The 25,644-nt window shown below is 42.6% G+C and overlaps 2 protein-coding genes across 2 annotated transcripts in view; one reads left to right on the top strand and one right to left on the bottom strand.

Moving 5' to 3' along the window:
• The window catches only part of INTS4 (integrator complex subunit 4), a 117,616-nt gene extending 101,873 nt beyond the window's left edge, over positions 1 to 15,743 (top strand). Inside the window, exons 19-23 of the mRNA XM_059411627.1 lie at positions 3,921 to 3,980; positions 5,510 to 5,669; positions 5,864 to 6,007; positions 10,602 to 10,722; positions 14,855 to 15,743. Of these exons, the coding sequence (XP_059267610.1) occupies positions 3,921 to 3,980; positions 5,510 to 5,669; positions 5,864 to 6,007; positions 10,602 to 10,722; positions 14,855 to 15,033 (664 nt within the window). The 3' untranslated portion in view covers positions 15,034 to 15,743. The remainder of the gene's footprint in view (positions 1 to 3,920; positions 3,981 to 5,509; positions 5,670 to 5,863; positions 6,008 to 10,601; positions 10,723 to 14,854) is intronic.
• A 5,926-nt stretch (positions 15,744 to 21,669) lies between these two features.
• Positions 21,670 to 25,644, bottom strand: part of AAMDC (adipogenesis associated Mth938 domain containing) — a 40,022-nt gene continuing 36,047 nt past the window's right edge. The window contains exons 3-4 of the mRNA XM_059411641.1: positions 24,211 to 24,306; positions 21,670 to 21,843 (exon numbers count right to left, since the gene is read on the bottom strand). Of these exons, the coding sequence (XP_059267624.1) occupies positions 21,703 to 21,843; positions 24,211 to 24,306 (237 nt within the window). The 3' untranslated portion in view covers positions 21,670 to 21,702. The remainder of the gene's footprint in view (positions 21,844 to 24,210; positions 24,307 to 25,644) is intronic.

Here is a 25,644-nt window from a genome sequence, read left to right as displayed (position 1 = left end):
TTCATCCAGTGATATTACATTTTTCCATGTCATTATACAAAGACTAATAAATTTATTCTTGTGCTATAGTATTTTATACTTTCTGCTTGTGTTCATTTCTGCCCTTTTTTTTCCTTGACTTTGCTAGATTGGTTGTTTTCTTTGTTTCTTTGTTTTTTCCAAGGGTTTGAAAGTTTTAACCCTACATCTGAACTTTTCCAGTGAGGTAATAGAACATAGAGTTTAAGAGGGCTACGGTTCCTTGTTTCTTAGACTCATATCTTGACCCCCACCATTTGCAAACTTAGTGACCATGGACAAGTTGCTTAAGACTTCTGTGCCTCGGGGCGCCTGGGTGGCTTAGTGGGTTGAGCCTCTGCCTTCGGCTCAGGTCATGATCTCAAGGTCCTGGGATAGAGTTCCCCATCAGACTCTCTGCCTGCCTCTCTGCCTGCTTGTGATCTCTCTTTGTCAAATAAATAAATAAAATCTCAAAAAAACCCAAATACTTCTGTGCCTCAGTTTGTTCCCCCTAAGTTAAACTGGGGTAATAATAGTATCTGCTTCACCCTCACAGGGTTATTGTAAATTATTAAATGTAAAGCTCTTAAAATACTGCCTCACTCATTCAGAGTAAACACTTGATACATGTTAGCTTATATTAGTTTATATGTAAATATTATTTTTACTTGTATTTTTAATAAACATATTCAACTTATATTTATCAACATAAAAAGTAATATAGACTTTATGATTACCTCTATCGAGATCACCTCAGATCCAGATAAAATTTTAATATGTTTTTATTTGATTGTCTCATACTGTTAAATCATTTGGAACTCAGTTTTAGCTTATTATATTTTTATAATGTATTTCTTATTTGAAGAATTGGTTTTTAAAGTATTCATTAGCCTTTATAAGTATTTTTTCAAAATTAGTTCCAAATTGCTCATTACTTTTTTTGTACTATAGTTGCTTTTTGACATTCCTTGTTCTAATTCACTATTTGACTGGAACACATTCTAGCTTTCTAGTAATTGTTTTTCTGAATAAATATATAAGAGACCCTGCGTGTCTGAAACTGCCTTTCTTTTGCTCTTATACATAACTGGCATTCTTTCAGAGTCAGTATTGCTATGTTACTGTTTAGTATTTCGTATTACAGTTAGGATGTCTGATGTCTGTCTGGTTCTCTTTCCTTTATAGGAGGCTTATTTTTCTGGTTCAGAGCTGTAAATTTTTTTTTCCTTTTTAGAATTCAGAAATTCTACTCAGATATGTATGTGGTGTTTTGTGTTTTTTGATTTTTGGTTTTTTTCAATGTTCTCACTGACTTTCAGTGTAAGCTCTGCTTTTAGCTCAAGGAATTTTTCCCCTCCATTATTTATTTAATCACTACTACTTTCATCCGCTCCAGTCTGTCATACTGGATGTTCTGTCTTCTGGATCTGTTTTGCCTGTCTCTCTTTTCTCTTATAATTTCAGTTTCTTAGTTTTTCTACTCTGTATTCTGTGTAAATTCTTCAGTATGCTCTTTTAAACTCTACTTCAATTTTCATCATTTTTAATTGTAGTATTCTTTTTTTTTCTTTTTAAGATTTTATGTATTTATTTGACAGAGATCACAAGTAGGCAGAGAGGCAGGCAGAGAAAGAGGGGGAAAACGGGCTTCCTGCTGAGCAGAGAGCCTGATGCAGGGGCTTGATTCCAGGACCCTGAGATCATGACCCGAGCCGAAGACAGAGGCTTTAACCCACTGAGCCGCCCAGGCGCCCCTCATTGTAGAATTCTTTTACTGTTGAATTGATTTCATTATTACTGTTCATTTCTGAGTGTGTTTTCTTCTGTGTACCTCTTTCCTAACAGTTTCTCTTGCTTTATCAGTGTAGTGTCCTTTTAGATCTCCTCTTTAATATCACTGACATTAGTTATTAAAAATTTTAGTAAGTTTTCTGTGCTTTCTTGCCTTGACTTTATCTCATTGAGGTCTGCTTGGTCTCCTTTATAGCCCTGGTTATCTTTTTAACATCTAATAATTTCCCATTGTCTTTGCATACTTATAAACAAAAGTCAACTGTAGGTGTTTGATTTCCCAGTGGACTTCACTTTTCCCCTGCTTTCTTTCCTCACACCAAGGAAAAAAGTAGATGTTTTTAGTGCTAAAGCCTACTTCACATAGCATGTAGGTGAAGCTTCCTGCTCTGTTTTAGGTTTAGAGAGGGTTCCCAAATCTGTATTTTATTTAAGCCCTCCAAGATGACTCTTTATAAGCTTGACTGAATTACCTTCCTTTCACCCCTGCTTAGCTGGGTGGTCTCCCTTCCAGCCCTCTCACTCCTGGAGATCTTCAGTGGGTGAACCTCACTATTAAATTTCAGTTCTATTTCTGGTCGTTTATCAGATTTAAGAAAGTTTCTAGTGCTACCTGCCTTTTAGGAAAAGAATTCAAATGCATGTTGCTTGTAGAGTAAGTTCCCATTTGTCATTTCTCATTTACTTGTTCATTTAACAGATATTTATTGTCATAGCTGCTCGTGTCAGGAAATACATCCTGTGTCAAAATGATTAATACAAAATCCCTATTTCCATGGAATTTACATTTTAATAGAAAGACTAAACTAGTTTATTAAGAACCTTAACCCCAGGGGTGCCTGGGTGGCTCAGTGGGTTAAAGCCTCTGCCTTTGGCTCAGGCCATGATCCCAGGGTCTTGGTATTGAGCCCCGCATCGGGCTCTCTGCTCAGCAGGGAGCCTGCTTCCTCCTCTCTCTGCCTGCTTCTCTGCCTGCTTGTGATCTCCATCTGTCAAATAAATAAATAAAATCTAAAAAAAAAAAAAAGAATGTTAACCCCAGTGGGGTCCCTGGGTGGCTCAGTTGGTTAAGGAGCCAACTCCTGGTTTTGGCTCAGGTTATAATCTCATGGGTCATGGGATTGAGCCCTGCATTGGGCTCCATGCTCAGTAGGGAGTCTACTTCAGGATTCTCTCTCTCCCTGTGCCTCCTTTCCTGCTTCCCTATTTATGTTCTCTCTCTTTCAAATAAATAAATTTTTTTAAGTGAAAATTAACACCATTTCTTTCCATGTTTTTATATAAATAAAGAGTATTTGTTTTTCTTTACTGGCACTTTACTCTTCTAATGAATAATATATTAATGAAAATAAATGGAAAGTGTCATTCAGAAATAATAAGAAATAAAAAGAACCAAGTGATGAAGAAAGTCTGTGTCTGTGGGCAAAGTAGTAACAAAACCTTTTTCCTTTTCGTCATGAGAATCTGACCTTTGGTTAACCTTCTAGGTCTGTACCCTAGAATCCTGGTAGCATCAGCTATATTACTCAGTGACAGTGCCGTAGTAAAAATGATCACTGAGAAAACTGCATGTAGACCAGAAGGAACTATCAATGAACTGTAGTTGCCTGATGCAGACACCATAGCTTTGGGCTTCATTGAGTCAGTGGAGCACGAGGCTTTTAAACAAGATAGTCTCCAAATTCACCTGGTATAGATACCCTTTCCTCGCATCTGAGCTTTCCATCCTGGGCCAGTTTAGAGCTCCCAGATGGCCCTCTGGACTGCTGAGTAGAGCGTTGCGAGGAGTCCCACAGAGGAGGAGCGTGATGCTGCACTGCCCACAAGCTTCTGTCCTAAATCCTTAGTCTGATGCCAGGCATGGTCTGGAATAGCCCTTGATTTGAGCGTTCATTGAGCCCAACAGTCACTGCAGTGTCTGAATTGGGTCTTGTGATCCTGGGAGATACTTTCCCCCTAGGTCCATTAGAAGTCTGCTCTTTCTCTTAGAGATAGTTTTGATAGTGTATTGCTCTCATACTCCTTTCATGTAGACTCGGGTTTCTGGGAATTTGGTCCTAATTCCTCAGATGGAAGATTACAGAAGCAAAATATATGTATTGTTTGTATGTTTTTCTCTTTTTCTACAGAGTTGACCCCTTATTTGGGATGTGTGAAAAGTTTTTACAGGAAGTGGACTTTTTTCAGAGGTAATATTTTCATCACATTCTAGCTTACTAAACCTTGGTTATGCAGAGAATAGCACGTACAGGGCAACAAGAGCAATCACAAGCCAGAACCCTTGATTTAACTCATGCAGCCAACGTGTTTTCTGTAGCCCTGTGCCCTGTGTATTTTCTTTAGTGGGTATATAAATTTCTTTTTTTCAGCTAAAATTCAGCTAAATTCAGCTAAACGTACAATGGTATATTGAAAACATTAGGAATCATTTGGATTCAGCATTCAGCTGGGCCATGAAAAAGACAAGTACTACCTGGTAAAACAAACTTTTTTTTGTTGAAAAATCGTAATTTGTTTGTTCTTTTCACCACTGTTCTTAAATTTCCATATTTTTCTATAATCTGCAAAAAATTGTTCCATAAATCAATCAAGAACTTATATTCTGCAGTACAGCTATGTTTTCTCAGAATTCTGTATGGAGTAAATTAGTTAAAACAGATGCAATAGATGAGTGGAAGTCTTCACGAAGAAATAGTAGTTGAGTTAGTGATCAGAGGTGGTGTGCTGCCAATATAATACTAGGAGGAAGGCATACATAGGATTTTATAGTCTGACATTTATTAAGTCTGATACTTCATTCTTCCACCCCTCATCCTTCCCCCCATGAACTTCACCAAACCTGAAGTTTCCATGACTCTGTACTTGACAGTCTTCCATGTAGAGCTGAGTTGCAATATCATACTTCACCAATAGGCGCTGCTCTCTAGCAAATGATTCCCTTTGCTTGGCCCTTTAAGAGCCTAGCTTCAAATTGCAACTAAGTTCATGCCTTACTTCTGGTTTTAGGTTCTTTAAGGTGGAGAGTCTGTTTTTGTACAGTTGGGTTGAGGAGACTTTTGGTAAGGTGATAGCTCTCGTGTGCCAAAGTTCCTCATCTATAGTGTAGGGTTGGACGGTCTTTCTTCATTCAGCCCCAGAGTCCCTGCATTACCTCCTAAGTGGAAGATTTTTTGACTGTCTCCTTCTGTAAGGCAGAAGTATTGTGGAATCAGTACAGGGAATGAGTTACTTAACTTTTTAAAGCTTCAGTGCGTCATTTTCTCTGAATCTCAGTGTTCGTATCAACAAATATAAGCCTCATTAAGATAGGCATTTTCTTCTCTTTTGCTCGCTGTTATGTCCCTGGTGCCTGTGATAGTACTTGGCACTTGCTAAGTCTTAAAGACGTATTTCTTAAATTAAGTAATGAATCTATTAATACGAAAATAATTCCAGTAGTGCACAGGATTGCTGGAAGGACTAAGTAAGATCACGTAAAACACGGAGCCTACCTGGCCACATACAGATATTCAGTAAACAGGCCTATGAGGACGAATATTCAGTAAACAGGCCTATGATCACATCACCAGGGCATAATTATCTAGGTGCCTGGCTTTCTCAGTCAGGAACCGTGAACTCCTTCAGTTCATCATTTCTCATCCCTCAGGGTTTGGCATATGTTTGGGGTTCAGCCTGCATAAATGAATGCCTAGTCAGTTGCTTCTGTTTGTTCTTCCAGGTGTTTTATTGCTGATTTGCCCCACCTACAGGACAGCTTTGTGGACAAACTTCTTGACCTTATGCCCCGACTTATGACATCCAAACCAGTAGAAGTGGTCAAAATTCTACAGACCATGCTGCGGCAGAGTACCTTCTTGCACCTCCCCCTTCCAGAGCAGGTCAGGCCACATCTGTTGAGATAGTCAAAACTGTTCGCCTTGGTGATCTTTGACCAGTTGAGCATCTGGGCAAGGGCCTTTCCCCTAATGGGCTCCAACATGTCCCCCTGCTCATGGAGACAGTGCACGGATCATGTTTTGTTGCCCAGGGATGGCCTGGCTTTAGAATCATTGTGTTTTCTTCTCGCTTACAGATCCACAAAGCTTCGGCCACCATCATCGAGCCAGCAGGCGAGTCAGACAATCCTTTGCGGTTTACATCTGGGTTGGTTGTGGCCCTGGATGTCGATGCAACCCTGGAACACGTGCAGGACCCTCAGAACACTGTGAAGGTCCAGGTCTGTCAGGGTTCGGTCCCCACGGGGCTTCCACACTGACTGTAACTCTAGCAGCCCTGTGATTTCTGTCTGAGGGACAGAAAGTTGTCGGGGTTGGAGAGTCGAGAAAGAGTCTGGGTGTGAATCCCATCTCTTCTGCTGATTGTGGTTTGGAGCAAGGTACTTTGAACTCTGAAGCTTGGGTTCTACAACTAACAAATAGGAGTAATTGGCAGTGAAAGGAGATAAAGTATATGTAGCCCCTGGTACCTGGTGAGTGCTTACTGGATGACGGAGGCCTTTCTAGTTTTGTAACAGGTGCAGACTTGGTATTTTCAGGGCCACAAGCAAACTTATTTATAATAAACGAGTCCTTTCTGGGCTGTGGGTGGGTCAGCTTGGTGAGCAGAATTTAAAGGTTGAAAAAAGCAAGCGCTAGGGAGTATTTTTTCCTAAGTTAGCTATATTAGAGACACATGCAAATGCAGTAGAGATGCCAGTTGATTTAGAGAGTCTGCAGTTAAGCCCCACAAAGAGTACTGCTCACTCATCTATCCGTCCACGTAGCAATGCTCACTCTGTTGCACATGATAAGCACTAGGGTTGCAAATGTGTCAGAATTCCTGTCCTCAGGATGTGCAGTATCAGTGAAAGACCAGTGAACATGCAATTATAAAACAGAAGTTCAGTCATCACTCAGATGAAGACAGGAGAAGAATACTGTGGCCTCTTACTAAATACCTGATTGCTCACATACTGAAGGAGTAATTTTGGGAACCCTTCGGCAATACTGCCTTCTGAAATAAGAAACTTGTTGAAATGGAGCTGACTTATTCCCAAGATTAAGAGATTGACTGGTGGGCACCTGGGTGGCTCAGTGGGTTAAAGCCTCTGCCTTAGGTTTGGGTCGTGATCCCAGGGTCCTGGGTTCGAGCCCCCGCCTCGGGCTCTCTGCTCAGCAGGAAGCCTGCTTCCCTTCTTCTGTCTCTGCCTGCCTCTCTGCCTACCTGTGATCTCTGTCAAATAAATAAATAAAATCTTAAAAAAAAAGAGAGAGAGAGAGAGACTGACTAGTTCAGTGAAATAATGGAATTTTGTACTAACTTAACTTGCAGTGTGAGAAACTACTTGCAAGTTTCAAAGGCAGGAATGAAGGGGAGCACAATATGCCACCCCAGATATCTCTTTGGCATAAGGATTATTGGGGCAATTATTTTCAAGAGGCTGAAGACACAGGAGAATCTCTGAAAACGGAGAAATTGCCCTTGTGTGAGATAAATTTACATTTATAAGGGAGATCATCCGTTGTAGAGCTGTCTCCCTCTGTACCAGGAAGAGAAGGATGACAATCTCTAGAAACTCTAAACAGTGGGGCAGCCATCAACTTAAATTTGCATAACAGGGGTACCTGGTTGGCTCAGTTGATGGAGCTGGAGCTCCACGCTGGATGCAGAGATTACTTTAAAATTTTTTTGTTGTTTACAACAATCTTACCCTTGTTTATTGTGCTTGTTCATTGAGCCAAAACTGGCTCCCTTCCACCTCAATGTCTTTCTTTTGTCTTTAGTGGAAAATGGTATTTAAGGTGATGACTTGTGCCATTTGGGGGAGTTCAGTTTTCCTGGATATTTCCCATGTATATAGAACATATACATGTTATTAAACTTGTGTTTTGTTTTGTTTTCCCTGTTTATCTGTCTTTTATTACAGGAATAAGCTTAGTCAAGAACTTAGAAGGGTAGAGGAAAAATTAATTTTCCTTCCCTACAGGTTTATTTCCGGTTTTTAGCTACCATAAAAAATTCTGTAATATGCTTAAAATACACATGCACATGATGGAGAGAATTTAATTTGTAGAGTGTGGTAGGAGGCTGAGGAAAAGAAGGGCTTTGTGGAGACATCAGTGCATGGGGAGGTCTGAAAGGATAAGAACAAAGGATAAGGGCTAGTGGAGGTATTTATGCAGAAGGGCTACCAATAAAAGAAGGGATGCAAGCATTGACGCTAAGTACAATCTGAGGACAGATAGCCAGGGACAGGCAGGGAAGCCTTCCTGGAAGAGATATGAATGACTCAGGCTCTGAAGATTTGCTGTGGTGACAAGAGAGGGGAAAAAACCTCTGGCTTCCCAGTAGGAATTCCTTTTTTTCCTTTATTTTTTTATTTTTTTTTAGATTTTATTTATTTATTTCGACAGAGGGAGAGAGAGATCACAAGCAGGCAGAGAGGCAGGTAGAGAGAGAGGGGAAAGCAGGCTCCCTGCCAAGCAGAGAGCCCAATGCAGTGCTGGATCCCAGGTGCCCCTTTTTCTCTTTTTTAAAGGAATTCTTTATTATAAATCATAAGACCTACACAGAAGTAATTCTGAGTTGGCCATGAGGTTGTACTACAGGGTTTTTTTTCTATTTGTTTTTGTTTCCCCACATTAGTGGTTATCTACCCTAACCACACTTGAAGAAAGCATTAAAAAGTAATGATGCACAGGCCTCAGCTTATACCAGTTAAATCAGAATCCTGAGAGTAGGGCCCATGAGTACCAGTACCAATAGAGCCACTGGAGGTGGCTCAGTCATTAAGCATCTGCCATCAGCTCTGATCATGATCCCAGGGTCCTGGGATCCAGCTCCCTGCTCAGCAGGAAGCCTGCTCCTCACTCTCCCACTTCCCCTGCTTGTGTTCCCTCTCTCTTGCTGTCTTTCTCTGTCAAATAAATCCTTAGAAAAATAATAACAGTAACTCTTATCTGATTCTAATGCACAGCTAGAGTTGAGAACTATTGTTTCACGTTTATCCCTGAGAAAAAGTTCAGTGACCAACTGAGCATAAGTGAAGTTGCAGGCAGATTATGTAAGGGTCACCTTCTAGACTGTACTGAAAAGTCTCCAAAGTCACTCTACCATGTGCCTGATCAGACTCTTCTGGTGCCTCTGCAGATGGGGTGGTGGGGGACTCACTGCTCCTTGTGGGACAGCTCTGATGGGAGGAAGGTGCTGTCCAGACCATTACCGCTTCTATTCTGGGCAAGTGAAAGGTGATTAGTGTAGCTGGGGTACAGGGGTGCAAGGGCACCTGACCCTTAAGAGTCCCAAACAGACTAGGTTTGGCCACTCGCTGGTGACAAAATCCAAAGACACATAAAGGAGCAGTGGTGAAACAAGACAAAATTCCTTTCAGTGAGGCCAACTCTGGAAAGACAGCGGACTAGTGTCTCAAAGACAGTCTCCGAAGGTCTGAAAACACTTGCAGGTTTCTTTGAGGAAATCGTGGGACAAAGGTCGGTGGGTACTTGCAGGTGGGCAGTGAAGCTTAAGTCATGATTGACTTGGAGTCAACCACAAGGGCTCTTGTTGGCTCAGGGCAGTTGTTATTGCTTGTTTTTGTTACCATCAGGAAATGTTTTGCCTTCTGGGTCTTTTGCCTGAATTAAGAGATAAACTGGAAAGAAGAACTTAAACAATTAGAAAGTTTGAGGTCAGCATGGAGGCAGTTGAAGTCTTCTCTCATTATGGGGCAGGTGGGCTGAGCCGGGCCTCTCCAGAGTTTCAAAGTTGAAAGGCATGTGCAGTTTCCTTCTCTGTCCTTACTGGTAGGTTTCCATAGTCGAGGACCTCAGTTCTCTGATAAGCTGCATCTGTTGGTTTGGTTCATTTGTGCAACAGGCTGTCCGTGCAGGTAGTGGTGAGGCTACCCTGGGATGTGAGGGTAGCCTGGTACCTGGCCCTGTATGAGATTTGAGAACTGCCCAGCTGTTAAAAAAAAACAAAACAAGAAAACAAGTCCAAACTGGAGTCATTTGCCCCCCACAACAGGAAACTAAGACTTAATTACAGTTTCAACCTATTCCAGGAATGTGTCCTTCCCATTTTGTCCAGCTCCGCAGAGCATCTCTCTACTTGCTAGACTCTTAATAAAGCCAATTAGATCTTCAAATTTACTTGGCTGAATTTTATTTTTTAACCGAGCAGACACTTTGACAGAAAGAGCAATAGAAAGTGCTTCTTAGCATCCTGTAATCTAGAGTAGAGAATGCAGTTACAAAATTATTTTTTTTTTAAGATTTTGATTTATTTATTTGACAGATCACAAATAGGCAAAGAGGCAGGCAGAGAGAGAGAGAAGGAAGCAGGCTCCCCGCTGAGCAGAGAGCCCAATGCGGGGCTCAATCCCAGGACCCTGGGATCATGACCTGAGCAGAAGGCAGAGGCTTTAACCCACTGAGCCACCCAGGTGCCCCTAGAAAATTATTCTTAATACTTTTTGGTTGGTGGTGGATCATGGCCCATGAAGTGATTAAGAGCTGAGGAAAGAGAAAGTCATCCTGATGGGGGTGCCTTTTCCATCAAGACTGGTATTTATACGTGTTTTTGTACTTAATAGAGGCACTTGACTCTTGTCACTTCTTCACCATGAATTCAGGGACATTTAGCAAACACTGCTTTGTGCTGGGGCAGGGAATACAGAGATGCCGACAGTGTTGTCCTCTGCTCCAGGAACAGTTCTTAGTGAAGGCTGGTGTCTTCTGTTCCTCCTCTTTTGAGATTCACAACAGACAGCACAGTTTTGTTAAAAACTCATAGCCCCTCTGTCTCTTTTTCTCATTTCTCTCACCTCTTAGGTCTTATATCCAGATGGCCAGGCTCAGATGATTCACCCTAAGCCAGCCGACTTCCGGAATCCTGGCCCAGGACGCCATCGGCTTATCACTCAGGTGTACCTCTCCCACACTGCCTGGACAGGTAAAGGGTCAGTGGGCCAGGGTGGACAGGAAAATATGCTCCTAGGGATCACATTTGCCTGTAGGCATTTGGTTTTTTGTACTTTTCAAAAATACATGGTTCTGTCAGGCCTGCTGAGGACTGTTCTTGTTTTCTTAAGGAGTTTAAAACCCCAAACTGGCTGCACTTATTCATTTGCTGCATTGCTTTGATTGCTCGAGGCCAAGATTTTGTAAGATGTACAGGAGTAATAGAAAGGAATCTCGTGGAAAGAGCCCTCAGCTGGATACCAGTACACTATTTGTCCTGTCTCTGCCACTGACTTGCTACATAGCCTCGGACAAGCCATTCTGCCTACTGAAACTGTTTCCTCACTTTCAAAATGAAGATGATAGTTCTCCACCTAGGAGTTAGTTCTGAGCCTTGCTTTGTCTGGAAGTTAAGCAGTTTTATATTTCTTTTATTTATTTATTTATTTATTTATTTATTTATTTATTTATTTGTCAGAGAGAGAGAGAACGTGAACACAGGCAGACAGAATGGCAGGCAGAGGCAGAGGGAGAAGCAGACTCCCTGCCGAGCAAGGAGCCCAATGTGGGACTCGATCACAGGACGCTGGGATCATGACCTGAGCCGAAGGCAGCTGCTTAACCAACTGAGCCACCCAGGCGTCCCAGCAGTTTTATATTTCTTACCCCAAATTAAAACTTTTCTGTTTTTGCCTATGAACCATTCAGTTCATTCCCCTGAAACAAGTAAAATGACAACTATTACTGTCCTGCCTTCCCACAGGACTGGTTTAATGTGATACTTTAATAATTTGTGAAAAGATAGGAAGGTTACATAAGTATTTTTAAAAATTCTTAAGAATACAGTGGGAGAATACAAGCACATCAGACATTACATTTCAAGTGTGTAAGGCTGCTTTTGAAACTTGAAAAAGAGACTCAATCTACAGAACCTAAAATGTGGAGGAGAATTGGCCTTACCGTATTTCCTAAATCACTAAAGATGATTCAGAAGCATGATTATTACTGGAGAAAGAGTTTCATGCCACCAAATTTGGTTTATTTTAGAAATAGGTGGATGCATTCTGGAATTTTTTTTCACTGAAAAAAAAATTTTAAGACTTTTTTAAAAGATTTTATTTATTTATTTGACAGACAAGAGATCACAAGTGGGGGTGAGCAGGCTCCCTGCTGAGCAAAGAGCCCGATGCGGGGCTCAATTCCAAAACCCTAGGATCATGACCAGAGCCGAAGGCAGAGGCTTTAACCCACTGAGCCATCCAGGCGCCCCTTCACTGGATTTTTAAATACATGAGTAACTAATGCCATTATTATTGGTTTCCCTCTATCGGGGGTGTTAGGTGAGTATAAATGACATAATAAGGTTTTCACAAAGAGAAAATAGTGCTGTTAAATATCAGAGCAGCCCCTTTGGGGGTCTAGTCAGTAACCCCGGGCCTGGAACAATTGAGGAAGCATCCAGCAATGCTTTACCCAGGATCTTCCTCCCTGAGCATCTCTCATTTTATATTTTTGCTGCCTGGAGTGTTCTGCACTACCACAGGAAGGCAGAATTTCTTATTCTAATCTGTTTTGATAAAGATAATGCCGTGGGACAGCATTGTTGAGGAAGAGCCAAGATTCAGAGAAGCACTTAGTTGCACGTTAGATCTCAGAAGAGCCTCAGAGGTGTTGGCAGGGCCTAGTGACTTGCCCCGTTCCTACAGTAGCTCCTTCCCTGAGCCAGGGCTACCATCTAGGCTGTCATGAGCCTGAAGAATTCTGATTCATTCAGGATCACCTGCTCTGAGAGACTGCTATTACAGATCTCTCTTTTCTCAGTACAGCACTTTATTAACCGACTGAGCCACCCAGGCGCCCCTCTTTTTTCATTTTAAGATGCATAAGTGGAGGCCCATGTAGTGGATCATGGGGCCCCTGAGGCTGGCATGCAGATTTCCCAACTACCAGATCCCTTGTGTTTTCATTATACCACGTTCCCTTCTGACCTGGGATGCCTGGGACACTAGTGAGATGTGTTCTCATTCTGAATGCCCTGCGCTGTCTTTGTGCTAATCCAGGAGATGGGGTCTAGTGCTGGGGAGCATTTCCTCCATGCAGTCCTTCAGCAGCTCCCTACCAGAGGCCTCTCCTCTGAGAGGCAGGCTGTTGCCATGTCAGAAGCTTGAGTCACTCTGACCTGGTTCTAGATTCTGCCTCCCTTGCTGTACCTTCCCGAGAAAGTCGTTTTACCTCTCTGTCTCATTTACTTTACCTGTAAGATAGGAGCAAGAAGATATACCTCATAGGAGAGCTGTTCTTCCAGGCATGATGAATAGGTTGGATGATTTGTCCCATATAATCTTTTGTCTTTCTCTCCCACTGTCTCTCATTTTCTCTCCCCTCTCCTTTCCTCTTATGGCAGTGGTTTGAATTGCCATTCTTACTACATGCAGGGAGGGCACAACAAACAGTTGGGCTGAGTCCTTTGACCTCACCAGGATTTGGCTGAAAGCGCTGTGAGAGTTGGGGCTGGGTTGTGGTTGTGGTTGGCAACAGCCATCTGGGACAAAAGAGGGGAGCATAGTGGGATAGCTGATACCAGACCCTGATACCAGAGTGCAGCACTGGTTTCATTACAGATAAACCCCATATTACATGGTTGTGTTCCTACCACGTGGCAGGTAAGGTGTGGTGCTGAGGCCGCTCTCGGGCCGGCTAGGTTGCTCTGGCTTCTTGGGAACCTTCCCCTTCCTGGAGGACAGCAATTCGGTCTCTGTTTTCCTCCCTACAGAGAAGTCTGGAAGTGACTAGGAAGAGGTCTGGAGAGGCATCGAGAAGTTCTGGGACCTCTGCCCTTGTTCATTTAGATCCATCCAGCTCTTACTTTTCTCCTCTGTATTTCTTAGCGTTGGGCTAATCTTTAATACTTGCACATTTTGCTCCGGTCACATGAAATTTAAGAGGATATCCCAAGCTTACTCTGTTCCCGGCCCTTTGCACCTGCCCTTAGGCCCTTCTGAAATACTCTCCCTGTCCTTTGTAGAAGCCACATGGTTAACAAAAAGATTAATTGCTTCAGTGTATCAAGTGGGTTTAAATACTGCCACCAGTGTGGATTTGCACATTCACTTAGAAACTTTCAGAGCCTTGGGACTTTTACAGGGGGAGGGGGGTTTGTGACAGTCTTTTGTGGTGTAGCAGAGTAAGAACTCTTGGGGTTGTGTGCTTGACACAGAGCAGGTGTTTTATTCTAAAGTCTTCCTGAGGACATCTAGATGGCTCAGTCTATTAAGCGTCTGCCTTCGGCCCAGGTCATGATCCCAGAGTCCTGGGATCAAGTACTGCATCGGGCTCTCTGCTCAGGTGGGAGCCGCCTTCTCCCTCTGACTGCCACTCTCCCTGCTTGTGCACTCTCTCTCTGACAATAAATAAATAAAATCTAAAAAAAAAAAAAAAAAGAAATTGATTAAAAAATAAACAAAGCCTTCCTGGGCCCCCTCCTCACTGTCCTTACAGATTTGATTAGAGTGCTGTGCTTCTTTTGTAACTGTCTCTGTTCCCAGCAGATGGGCAGCAATTTGAGAGAGGGCTTACTTGCTCACTCGGGCCTGTTACGTGCATGAAAGAAAGGAAGGTTTAGTTGACATGATTTTAGGTCCCTGAAATGTGTTCCTGTTCATTGGTGAGAATTTCTTGTCAGAACTGTTTCCTAATCAAATCAAGGTTTCTTCTCCACTAAGACGGTAGCGTCTGCAGTATTTGCGGCCCTGATGCCCAGGCTCAGCCACACAGGAAGAGCCTGGTTATCTGGCCATGAGAAACAGCCCTGTGCAGGCCCATGTGGCCCTCTCTGGAAGCCAGAAGGCCTCTGAGGCAGAGTTTTTAGTCGTCTCTGATCAGCCACAGATCTGAGCTGCAGAGAGCCCACAGGGACTGGAGGAGGAGGTGGTGGAGAAGCAGCTCATCTGTAGGCTCGGGCTCAGCCTCGCAGGATTCAGGCTGGGAAAGTGTCTTTGGTGAGGGGGAAGGGTTGAAGACAGATGAAGAAATGTTTAGAAACCTTACTGCTTCTGTCTTTGATGTGGCTTTTACTTGACATTTCTTCCCAATTCCTAGCAGTTGCCTCGTCTTTTTTTTTCCAGAACCATGCCAGGTGGAAGTCAGGCTGCTGCTGGCCTACAACTCCAGTTCTCGAATTCCAAAATCCCCATGGATCGAGGGCGGTGAGGTGTCACCCCAGGTGGAAACCAGCATCGAGGGCACCATCCCCTTCAGCAAGTCTGTGAAAGTTTACATAATGCCCAAACCCGCAAGGCGCTGAGTCACCAGCAATCTGTAGCGCCGAGGCTGGGAAGGCCCTTCATAGGTAGCAGAGTGAGGCAGAAGCCTAGAGCACTTCACCTGGAGATGGCATGTAGGCATGGGCACCATGACCTGTCTAGTCTCATCTGGTATCAAACACAATAAATTATTTTGCATTAAAAAACCAAAAACCTTCAAGTCTGCACCTCCTCCTTCCCTGGCAGTCCCCTCCCCCCACCACCAATAAAGTTGAAAAAACACCTAGCTGTTCTAGTTCCTGGTCCTTAAAAAAATTATGTGGCTGTAGGTTCAATATTTATATCACATGGTTATGTTCCTCGAGTGTGAAACAAAGTTTTGTAGCCACCTCTAAAGAACACCTTACTGGAGCATAATCTTGTTTTTTAAATCAGCAGGCTGTTTGCCAGGGCCCACTCCTTTCACAGCTGTACTTTCTCACCACCAATGGTTCCTGAATGGCCTTAGACATCACTATCTTGCCAAGAAGGTCTTTCCTAATGCAGGCAGTACTACACCAAGGACTGGGTGAATAGCTGGAGAATGAATCATTTTCATCCCTGAGAGAGATTCTTGATCTTGCCTGTCATTACCCTTAGAACCAAAATAATGCATGAGGGCCATATTATAGGAGATCAAGGATTATGGAAAAGTGATCCAGTTTAAGAAATAAAGGCATTTCCCACTGCATCTTTGATGACTCCAGGGTTGGAGCTGCATGTGAGTTACTGGTGTAGTTGCGGGATAAGAGCAGTAAATGCTCCAGGGGAGTTAACTGTGTGCGGGCCCTGCTACCTGTCATTTAATCCTTGCTGCAGCCAACTGAGTCTTCCGGAGACCTCAGAGAAGCCTGGGAGGAAGCCTGGACAGTAAGTAATAAAGCTGTTTTCATTCAAATCCAAGATGGTTCCCAAGGCCTGGGCTCTGCCACCTCTGGGAAAGTATACGGAAAAAGCCTTTAAATCTTCAGCTCTCTATACCTGGCTTTCCTCAGCCATAAAATAGAGATAATTATACCTTAGGTGTTGTTGAATGAGTTTAATCAAATAATGCTTGGTAGAATCTGAATCTGCAGCCAGTCTTGATCTTATGTGGTACTTGGAAAGCTTATAAAAATAATAGCAGGATTATAAAACGACTTAGGTGGTGCTGGAATTTGAATTCAAGCATGTTTGGCTTTTGGTTTAATGCACTTGATTTGTGCCTGGCAGTGATATGAGCCTTTTCCATGAATTAACTCATTTAACCCTCATAGCTACCCTATGAAGTAGGTACTGTTTTCTTTGTTTTACAAGCAAGGCAGTTGGATTTAGAAAATTAAGTAATTTGGCCACAGTCATACAACTAGTAGATAACAGAGCTGGGGTTTGAACTCAGGCAGTCTGGCTCTAGAATGCCATCCCTGCCAGAGTGGCACTAAGGGAAGCAAGCTCTTCAAGGAGCTAGGTTACTTTTCTAGTGGGCTGGCTTGTTTTGTGTATCTCAGGAATGTGACATCACTGAGCTTTCATGTATCAAAAAGATACTGTGACAAAAGTGCCTGCCCTGGTGATAAAGAAGCTGGGAGCTAGGCCAAATCCTGTCACTGTTCTTACCCAAGCACCATCTGATGATGGCTGGGTCAGAGCTTTAAGACATTGAGACCCATGGCTGCCCACCGACAGAGCGCCTCGTGCACTCACTATAGAAAGTGTGAAGGCTTCTGCATGAAGGCTGTGCTGCATCCTCTTCAGCTATGGTACTCCTGCTATAGAAATCCTCAAGTCATCCCCCATTTCAAAGGTGGGGAAATTGAGGTTTTGAGGTAATGTTTTTCTCCTAAAGGGAAATGCCAGGACTTTATCCTGGGTCTTAACATGCAAAATAGAGTATTTTTTCCACCAAAGCTAGAGATGAACTAAGGGGCAGATTTTTGCATACCTTCAAGAGAAGTTTTTTTAAAGCTGTGTAAGAATAGAATGGGTTGCATTAGGAGATGAATTGTCTATGTTGGATGTGTTTAGCAGAGGTTGAACAGGTTCCTGACAAGTTTCTTTCAGAGGAATTCAAGTCTCATATAAGAGATTCCTTTTTAAATTCCTTTGAAAACCCTGAATTATCAGATTCTGTGAAACATGAGACTGAATTCATGGTAATGCCAAGACTGGAACCCAGGTCTCCTGCTTTTTAGTCCAACATGGTTTCCGTAACGGGTCTGTTCTGTGTAAGTGGTCTCCCACGTATCCAGCAGTCAAAGCCAGAAACCTGTGTGTCAACTGGACTCCTGCACCCCTCAGATAAACAGAGCCATCAGATAAACACCCCTCAGATAAACCGGCCCTTTAGATTCTGCTTCCTTAAATATTTCTTGACTCAATCGTCTTCTCATACTTGGTTTCTATCCTAATGCAGAACACCATCATCTCCTAAAATGTGGCATTAGCTGCTTAAAGATCTTGCCTCAGATCTGCTCCCTTCAGTCCATTCTTCACACAGCTTGCAGAGTGATCTAAAACCCAGATCTGTTCAGGCCATTCCCCTGCTTAGTCCCTTTGACTAAGGCCTGCTGCTGGCCCAGAATTAAGTCTAACGTCCTGATCTCAAAGGCTCTTCATGCCTCTGTCATCTCCAGCCTCATACTGCCTGTGCCACACGTTCTGTGTACTTCTCTGGCAATAGAGAATTCCTGTAGTTAATGTCCAGCACTCACCAGGCTATCTTGGTCTCAGACCTTTGGACCTCCTGAGCCCTGGAATATGTTCCTCAGAGGGTCTCCTGTGGCTTCTTCTCATTCTCCAGGACTGAGCCTCATTCTAGAAGGTATTTTGTCTCTCCTGTGGGCTTGGCGCATTGCCTCTGTGTTCTGACAGCCTTTTGTATGTTCTTGAAGCATATTTAAGTTTCTGTTGCAGGTTCACAAATGGAAACCCGTTTTAAAGAAAGGTAGACAGGAAAAAAGGAGTCAAGTGGCCTGTCGGAAGGTAATAGAGACTTCCAACGTCTTCAGTCAGGGTCAGAAGGTAGTTGCTCTTCAGCTCTGCTCAGTGGTTTCTTTCTTTTTTTTTTTTTTATGATTTAATTTATTTATTTGACAGAGATCACAAGTAGACGGAGAGGCAGGCAGAGAGAGAGATAGATAGAGGGAAGCAGGCTCCCTGCTGAGCAGAGAGCCTGATGCAGGACTCGATCCCAGGACCCTGAGATCATGACCTGAGCTGAAGGCAGCAGCCTAACCCACTGAGCCACCCAGGCGCCCTGCTCATTGGTTTCTAAGTGTGGGCCTGGTGGTATCAGATCTTCTGGTTCTTCAAGAAGAGCTAGAAATCTGCATTTTTATGTAAAAAAAAAAAAAAGCCCAATTAAAAAATAAATGAGGGGCGCTTGGGTGGCTCAGTGGGTTTTAAGCCTCTCTGCGTTCAGCTCAGGTCATGATCTCAGAGTCCTGGGATCAAGTCCCGCATTGGGCTCTCTGCTCGACAGGGAGCCTGCTTCCCCCTTTCTCTCTGCCTCCCTTTCTGCCTACTTGTGATCTCTCTCTTTCTATCAAATAAATAAATAAAATCGTAAAAAAAATAATAAACGTTAAGGTTATCCTGAGATAAAACTGCTCTCTAGGTAGATTTGTGGCAGTTTGCAATGTCCATACCATCACCATACGTTTACAAGTCTGTCTCTTCCAACTAATCTGAGTCCTTGCACAGTAAGAACATGTGTGTGGTATCCCCAGCACAGTGACAAGCACATACCAGGTGGGAAAAGAGTGAATGAGTCTATGAATCTGAAGCAAACTTAGCAGTACAATGGCATGCCTGCAGAAGCCAGCCCTGGGAATTCAGGTTTCCAAAAAGACTTTATATTTGGCTTTGACAAGATTGACTTCTGCAAAGAGAATTATAGGGCACACAGAAAGCATTTGGTAGAATTCTTGTCTTAGGAACCACTCAAGCTAGAAGAAATTAAGTGTGGGCAGAGTGAAGGCTATGCTACCTGCAAATCAAATCAAAAGGCTTAATGATGAAGACATGGGACTAAGTGTAGTGTCATGTGGAAAAACAGCTTCTCTCCAGGTTCTATCCATTTTCAGCAATGACCATGTAGAACAGATTCAGAAATAGGAGCTATTTATGAGCAGGTTCTATACAAAGTTTAATGATCTCAGTGCCAGAGATTTCTGTCTCTAAGAAGTTTGTGCTAAGTTTTCTCTAATGTGGAGACAACTTGCTTAGGAACACGGATTACACCCACACCTAGTCCAACACCCACTGGATGTCTAACTTTACATTTCACTTAAAACAAAAAAAAGTCGATTGCATCAATAGAGAAACAATCTGAATTTTATCAAATACCCTCCTAGCTACCTCCTAGGTGCCTGGCTTTTTGAGCTGAGATCTAGAAAGATCCTGTATCTCTTCCAACTAGCTGGTTGCAGAAAGGGCACTAAACAGGACTTGCCCAGACCTCTAGGCTGGGAGTCAGGTCTGTGAGGATCTTACTTCCATGGTAAGTTTTTGTTTTTTCTTTTTTTCCCTCCTTAAACTCTACGCCCAATGTGGAGCTTGAACTTCCAACCCTGGGATCAAGAGTCATATGCTCTACTGACTGAGCCAGTGAGGTACCCCACTCCCATGGGCCTTTTAAGGAGGTGTATAGTAGAAAGAGATCAAGACACAGAATCCGGTTCTAATCTTGGCTCTGCCACTTCCTTGCAGGGTCAACTTGGAAAGATCTCTTTGCTTTCCATTCCAATGGTCTTTGCTCACCTTTTCTTGCCAAGCCACATCTTAAGTTACTGTTCAGTCTGTGGACTGGCTGCGTAGTCAGATGCCCAAATGGGCCAAGCCTGTGACAGGATCAGATGGAGCAAAAACCAGCTTTCTGGGAGCTGTGACTTCAACAAGGGCTAGGATATTAATTATGTCTGTGATAAATACTTGACCTAGTAAATGTTTAGTTAAAAGTTTCCAGATGTTTGGTGAATAAACTAATACCTTATTTTTTAAGACTCAGCTTGTGTCATGGTCTTGGTGATGTCTTCCTTACTTTCCCTTCCATCCTGGTAGTAGGCCATCCTTTAGGCCATCATTGGACCTTGTAACTATGATAATGTTAACACACTGTATCAATGTCTGTTCAATTTTCTCTCCTATGTAACTCCTGAGGGCAGGAATTATAACTTACTCATTCTGTACTCCCAGGGCCCAGCAGTAAGTAGTCATAAAAACTTTAGTAAGAGACTCCAGAAATGGGCATGAAAGAGATTCAGTGAGAGAATAGTCGATAGTTCCTTTGGGCTCCAGCATTCTATGAGCCTATGAAATAGGCTGCTGTATTACGAACCATAAATGAAACTAATTGACACAGAGCAGACCCATTAATCAAAATATAATGATAACAATGGCTTCAGTTGAGTCCTTACTACATGCAAAGCAGTGTGCTAAGACATTGTATGAATCACCCCCATTTAATACCTACAAAATAACTCCAGGTACTAATTATTATCCCAATCTGACAGATGAGAACAGTGCAACTCTAAAAGATTAAATAAATCCCCAACCAGTGAGTGGCAGAAAGCCACAGTTCAAAGTCAAGGCTACTTGACACCAAAGCCCATACTCCTCTAACTCCTTAAAGAGGGGGAGGAATGAAAAGTAAGGTGATGTTGATAATTTATCATAGTTCTGTCTTCTAATCCTTCACAATAAATACTTGGTATTTAAAGGAACAAAGACTATTCACGGCAGTTACAGAGCAGCTAGTCCAGCCCCATCATTTTATAGCAAGAGAATCTGCAGCCCAAAGAGACCTATCCAGCCAGGCTCAGGTTTAGCTAGTAGAACAGCTTGCCTGTTCTACTATACCCAAGTATACTTACCCAAGTATCATGGCGGAGCTCCTGCTGTGCTATAACTGGAGGGCTCTGTCAATTCACTCGGGGGTCTGCTCATATGCCATCTGCACAGGGCTTTTCCTGACCACATATCTGAAATAGCCTTTTAAAAATTTATTTTTTATTTGATAGATCACAAGTAGGCAGAGAGGTAGGCAGAGAGAGGGGAGGAAGCAGGCTCCCCTCAGAGCAGAGAGCCCAATGGGGGCTCCATCCCAGGACCCTGAGATCATGACCAAAGGCAGAGGCCTTAACCCACTGAGCCACCCAGGTGCCCCTGAAATAGCCTTCTTTACTCTTTGTCTTCTTATTCTGCCTTACTTTCCTTTATAACAGGCTCTACTTACATTATGTATTTATTGTTTCTTTTCCCCACTAGAATATAAGCTTTGTGAGGTTAAGACTTTTATTGCTGTTTCTCTAGAGCCTATACCAGTGTCTGACATACAAGGTACTCAATAAAATGCGTTTGAATTAATGGTTAAACATTCCAGAGCATCAGTTGCAATGTAATTTTAATGCACTTGAACTTTTCCTTGGCCTTCAAAGCAGAAGGCGTTATTTTTGCCTTTATTTTCTCATATATCTGGCCTAATATTTAGTGTATTATGTACATCTGTCTTCTCTCCGGATTTTCAGTTCACCTCAGAGAGGGACCTGGTCTTAGTCATCCATGCATCCCAAAGCCTAGCAGAGGACCTGGCATGAACAGCTGTTTAAAAATGCTTGGGGAGGCCGGTGTGGAGAGTGCGAAGAGTGATGGTCAAAGGCACTTTTGCTTAGTGATTTATTCTTAAGGCTCCATCAGCACGTAGAATGGAAGACCCCTCCCACTCTGATGCCTTGGGCAGCCAAGGCATTATACTCCTTCACTGCCTGCTCTGTCTGGAGGACCCGCACATCAATGCCTTGTTTCTCGAGGTACTCCACAGTTGACGGTGGCACCTGGGAAGAGGGAAAAAGATGAGTAAGTCAGGGGAAAGGCACTCCTTTCCTGGGTTTCCTTTCCTGCCATGAGGCAAGGGTTCTCTACAAAATTGGACAATGACAACAGTCACTACTCGATCACCCAGCATGTCACCATCCAAAATTTGACAAGGAGCCCCAAGGATTCAACAAGGCTTCTAAGAAGTTGACAGAAGCGTCCTGCATGTACAAAGCTTAGGTGAAATGGAAATGGGAAATAATTGATTTTGGAGTCAGACAGTTTTGGATTTAAATCTTAGCAGTGTGACCTTGGGTAAGTGAATTCAATTCTCTGACCCTTTGTTTCCATGTCTGTAAATGGGGATAATAATACCTAGCTCACAGGGCTGGTATGAAAACGAATTCAGCTAAGGCATGGAAAATGTCAGTATGTTGAATGTCTGGGTCAGTCCAACCTGAGTCTAAAGTCTAACTTTGTCCTGTAGGCCAGCTATCTAAAGTTTCTCAACCCCAGTTTCCTCCTCTATAAAATGGGGATAAAAATACACACAGGGTGGTGTGAGGATGGAGTTTACACACAATGTATGGATGTTGCAGTTCAAATATCTCCTTAGAAAGGCCTTTCCTGACTGCTCCATTTAGAGCAGCCCCTCCTAAGTCACCATTGTCTTCACAGCATTTGTTACGATCTGAAATTGTCTACTCTTCTATTTTCCAAGAGGCCCATGAACCTTGTTTACCTTATGTATCTTGTCTCCAGTGCCTAGAAGAGTGTCTGACCCATAGGAGACACTGAATAAATGTTTGTCAATTAATTTATATAAAAGATTGCCAATAGTGGCAGCTATTATTGGATTTTTTTTTTTTTTAACCTCTGGCTTGTGCTGAGTATTATTTTAAATAGATTTTAATTAGATTCTACCTTCTCAGAAAGAGCCCTGAAAAAATTTTTTTTTTTAAGATTTTATTTATTTATTTGACAGAGAGAAATCACAAGTAGATGGAGAGGCAGGCAGAGAGAGAGAGAGTAGCAGGCTCTCCGCTGAGCAGAGAGCCTGATGTGGGACTCGATCCCAGGACTCTGAGATCATGACCTGAGCCGAAGGCAGCGACTTAACCCACTGAGCCACCCAGGCACCCCCCCTGAAATATTTTTTTAAATGCCCTATATTTTTCTGTGTTTCAACAATTTTATAATAACAACAGCCTTATAGAAAGGAATTACTTTAATGGGAAAAAATAGGTTAAAAATATATATAAATAAAGAGCACCTTTATCGGTAGGGAAGTAGATTTTAGGACATTTATATAAAGGAGAGAATGAGGTAGATCTCTGTATACTTATACGAAGGGCTGCCCACATGTACAGTATGATCCTATTTATGTAAACATGCTTAAAAGTGTATACATGTGAGGGGCGCCTGGGTGGCTCAGTGGGTTAAGCCTCTGCCTTCGGCTCTGGTGATGGTCTCAGGGTCCTGAGATCGAGCCCCATGTCAGGCTCTGCTCAGTGGAGAACCTGTTTCCCCCCAACCCCCTGCCTGCCTCTCTGCCTATTTGTGAGCTCTCTCTGTCAAATAAATAAAATCTTAAAAAAAAAAAAAAGTGTATACATATGTATCTGTATGCATAAGAGTATATATTTGCAGCTGCATGGAGCAACAGACATTGAATTTGGAGATGGGAGTAGGGAATCTTTCACTTTTCTACTTCAATATTTCTACATCAACTGTTTTGCAATAAGTATGTATTATTTCTGTAAATACAATAAAAATAAGTATTTTTTCCGAAAGGGGGAAAATGCATAACTTGACTATGTTCAAGAATAAGAAGGAAAGGATAAAAAGTACTATAAAAATTTGAAGTACTAAGAAAAAAATGTGAAGTATTGTGAAAATCTAAAGAACCAAATATTGATAGCTATAGAGCTTGAGAATTCCAGGTGAAGAAGTTCTGAAAAATAGTTGAAACAGAGGCTCCTGGGTGGCTCAATTGGTTAAGCAACTGATCCTGGAATCCCGGGATCGAGTCCCAAATTGGGCTCCCTGGTTGGCAGGGAGTCTGCTTCTCTCTCTGAACCTCCCTCTTCTCATGCGCTCTCTCTCTCTCTCACACATTCTCTCTCTCAAATAACATCTTAAAAAAAATATGAAAAAAAAATAGTTGAAACAACATGGGCCTAGGGTTGGATAGGGACTAGGGACTTCAGCCCTGATGAGGAAGAGTACTAGCTAGCATCCCTTATTTTATCCTGGGCCATCCACTGGCTCAGCAAAATGAGAGTGCATGATATATTGAGAAGAGCTCCCAAGAAGGACATATTAGTAAGATAAAGTCTAAGAGGTCACCAACCGTCCTCAGGAATGCTGTGCTCACCAATACCTACCTTCAAGGCCTCACTCATCCCTCGGCCAATCACAAGGGTCTGCACACCTTTCTTGACAACTTCCTCCACATCTGCAGGCTGCACACCAGGAGAATGCTGAATGTGGAAAGAGAAAGCATACCAGCTACCTGTTCTTTTAACATTGCTTTGCAGTTGTTATTCTTGGGGGATTCACTCATTCACCTATTAATTCACTGAGAAAATGTTTACTGAGGTTTATTTTGTGCCAAGCATCATTCAGGGCCCTGGGAATAATAGAAGATTCAATGCCTTAAGGAATGCTAAGTCTAGTGAAAAATACAGGAGACTAAAAAGAAATGTCAATAGTTTTACAAGTGCTACAAGGACATTAGTTCAGGGTGTTGCGCGAACACAGAGAAAGAGCACCTCATTCAGACCTGAAGAGTCGGAACAAATGGTCTGGGAAGCATCCCAGAGGAGGTAAACTGAGATGCAAGCTGAGGCCTAAAGGACAAATGGGAATTAGCCAGGTTAAAGGAACTCAGTGGAATAAAGCATTCCAAGCACAGGGACTAGCATGAACAAAGGCTTAGAGGGAAGAAAAGCCCGGAGATTGAAAGGTAGTTCAGTATGGCTGGAGAGACAGGTGAGAGAGTGGAAAGAGAGAGGGTGGGAGAAGAAAGCACTTCACACCAAGCCAAAATTTGGAGCTTTGGAGAGATTTCATAAGAATCAACCTTTTTCTGAGCTCCTTTCCCACTTAACTCCAAAAAACAACTCTTGCTTTAAAATCTGCCACTTCATAAAGTCTTGCCAGATTCTCCCAGGGATATTAAAGATAAGATGTTTAATAACATTAATCCAACATTAAAGGATGGTGACATCCGAGTTGCTTCCACTGCATGGTGGTGGTAAATGGTAATGGTAAAGTAGGAGTTTAGTAAATACCAGCCCAACCACTGGGCTTCACCTATTACATATCTGTACAGGGATGACACTCTTGAGTACTGAAGCTCGAAGACCAAAGCCCTCCTTCCCTGATTTGTCTTTCTATATCCTTTCATTCAGTCAAGAGGTATTTACTGTACACTTACTCTCTACCAGGTTGTATACACAATACTGGAAATACTGAGATAAGCCAAATAGTTACGAGTTTTAGGGAGGTACGAATAGTGATTGAGTGGAAATAGTTACAATAGGATGAGATAAAGTAGAGTCAAAGGTTTCAGAAGAGCGAGTGAGTAAATATGATGAGAAGTTGTCATGTATGACATGCTATTTTAATTGGATCTTTAAGTATAAGCAGAAAGAACTATGCCTTGATGCAGTGGTCATGGAAGGGGTACATTCTAAGCACAGTTAGACATGGTATAAAGAAAAAACTGAAAATGTCATGAAGGCAACAAATGTACCAAATAAAGAAGAGTTTTTCAGTTTTGAAAGAGGACAGAGGAGATAGGAATGAAATTTATA

This window comes from Mustela nigripes, chromosome 1, assembly GCF_022355385.1.
Source record: "Mustela nigripes isolate SB6536 chromosome 1, MUSNIG.SB6536, whole genome shotgun sequence".
Lineage (NCBI taxonomy): Eukaryota > Metazoa > Chordata > Mammalia > Carnivora > Mustelidae > Mustela > Mustela nigripes.
Note: the sequence above shows the minus strand (reverse complement) of the source record. Positions and strands in the feature narration are given on the sequence as shown.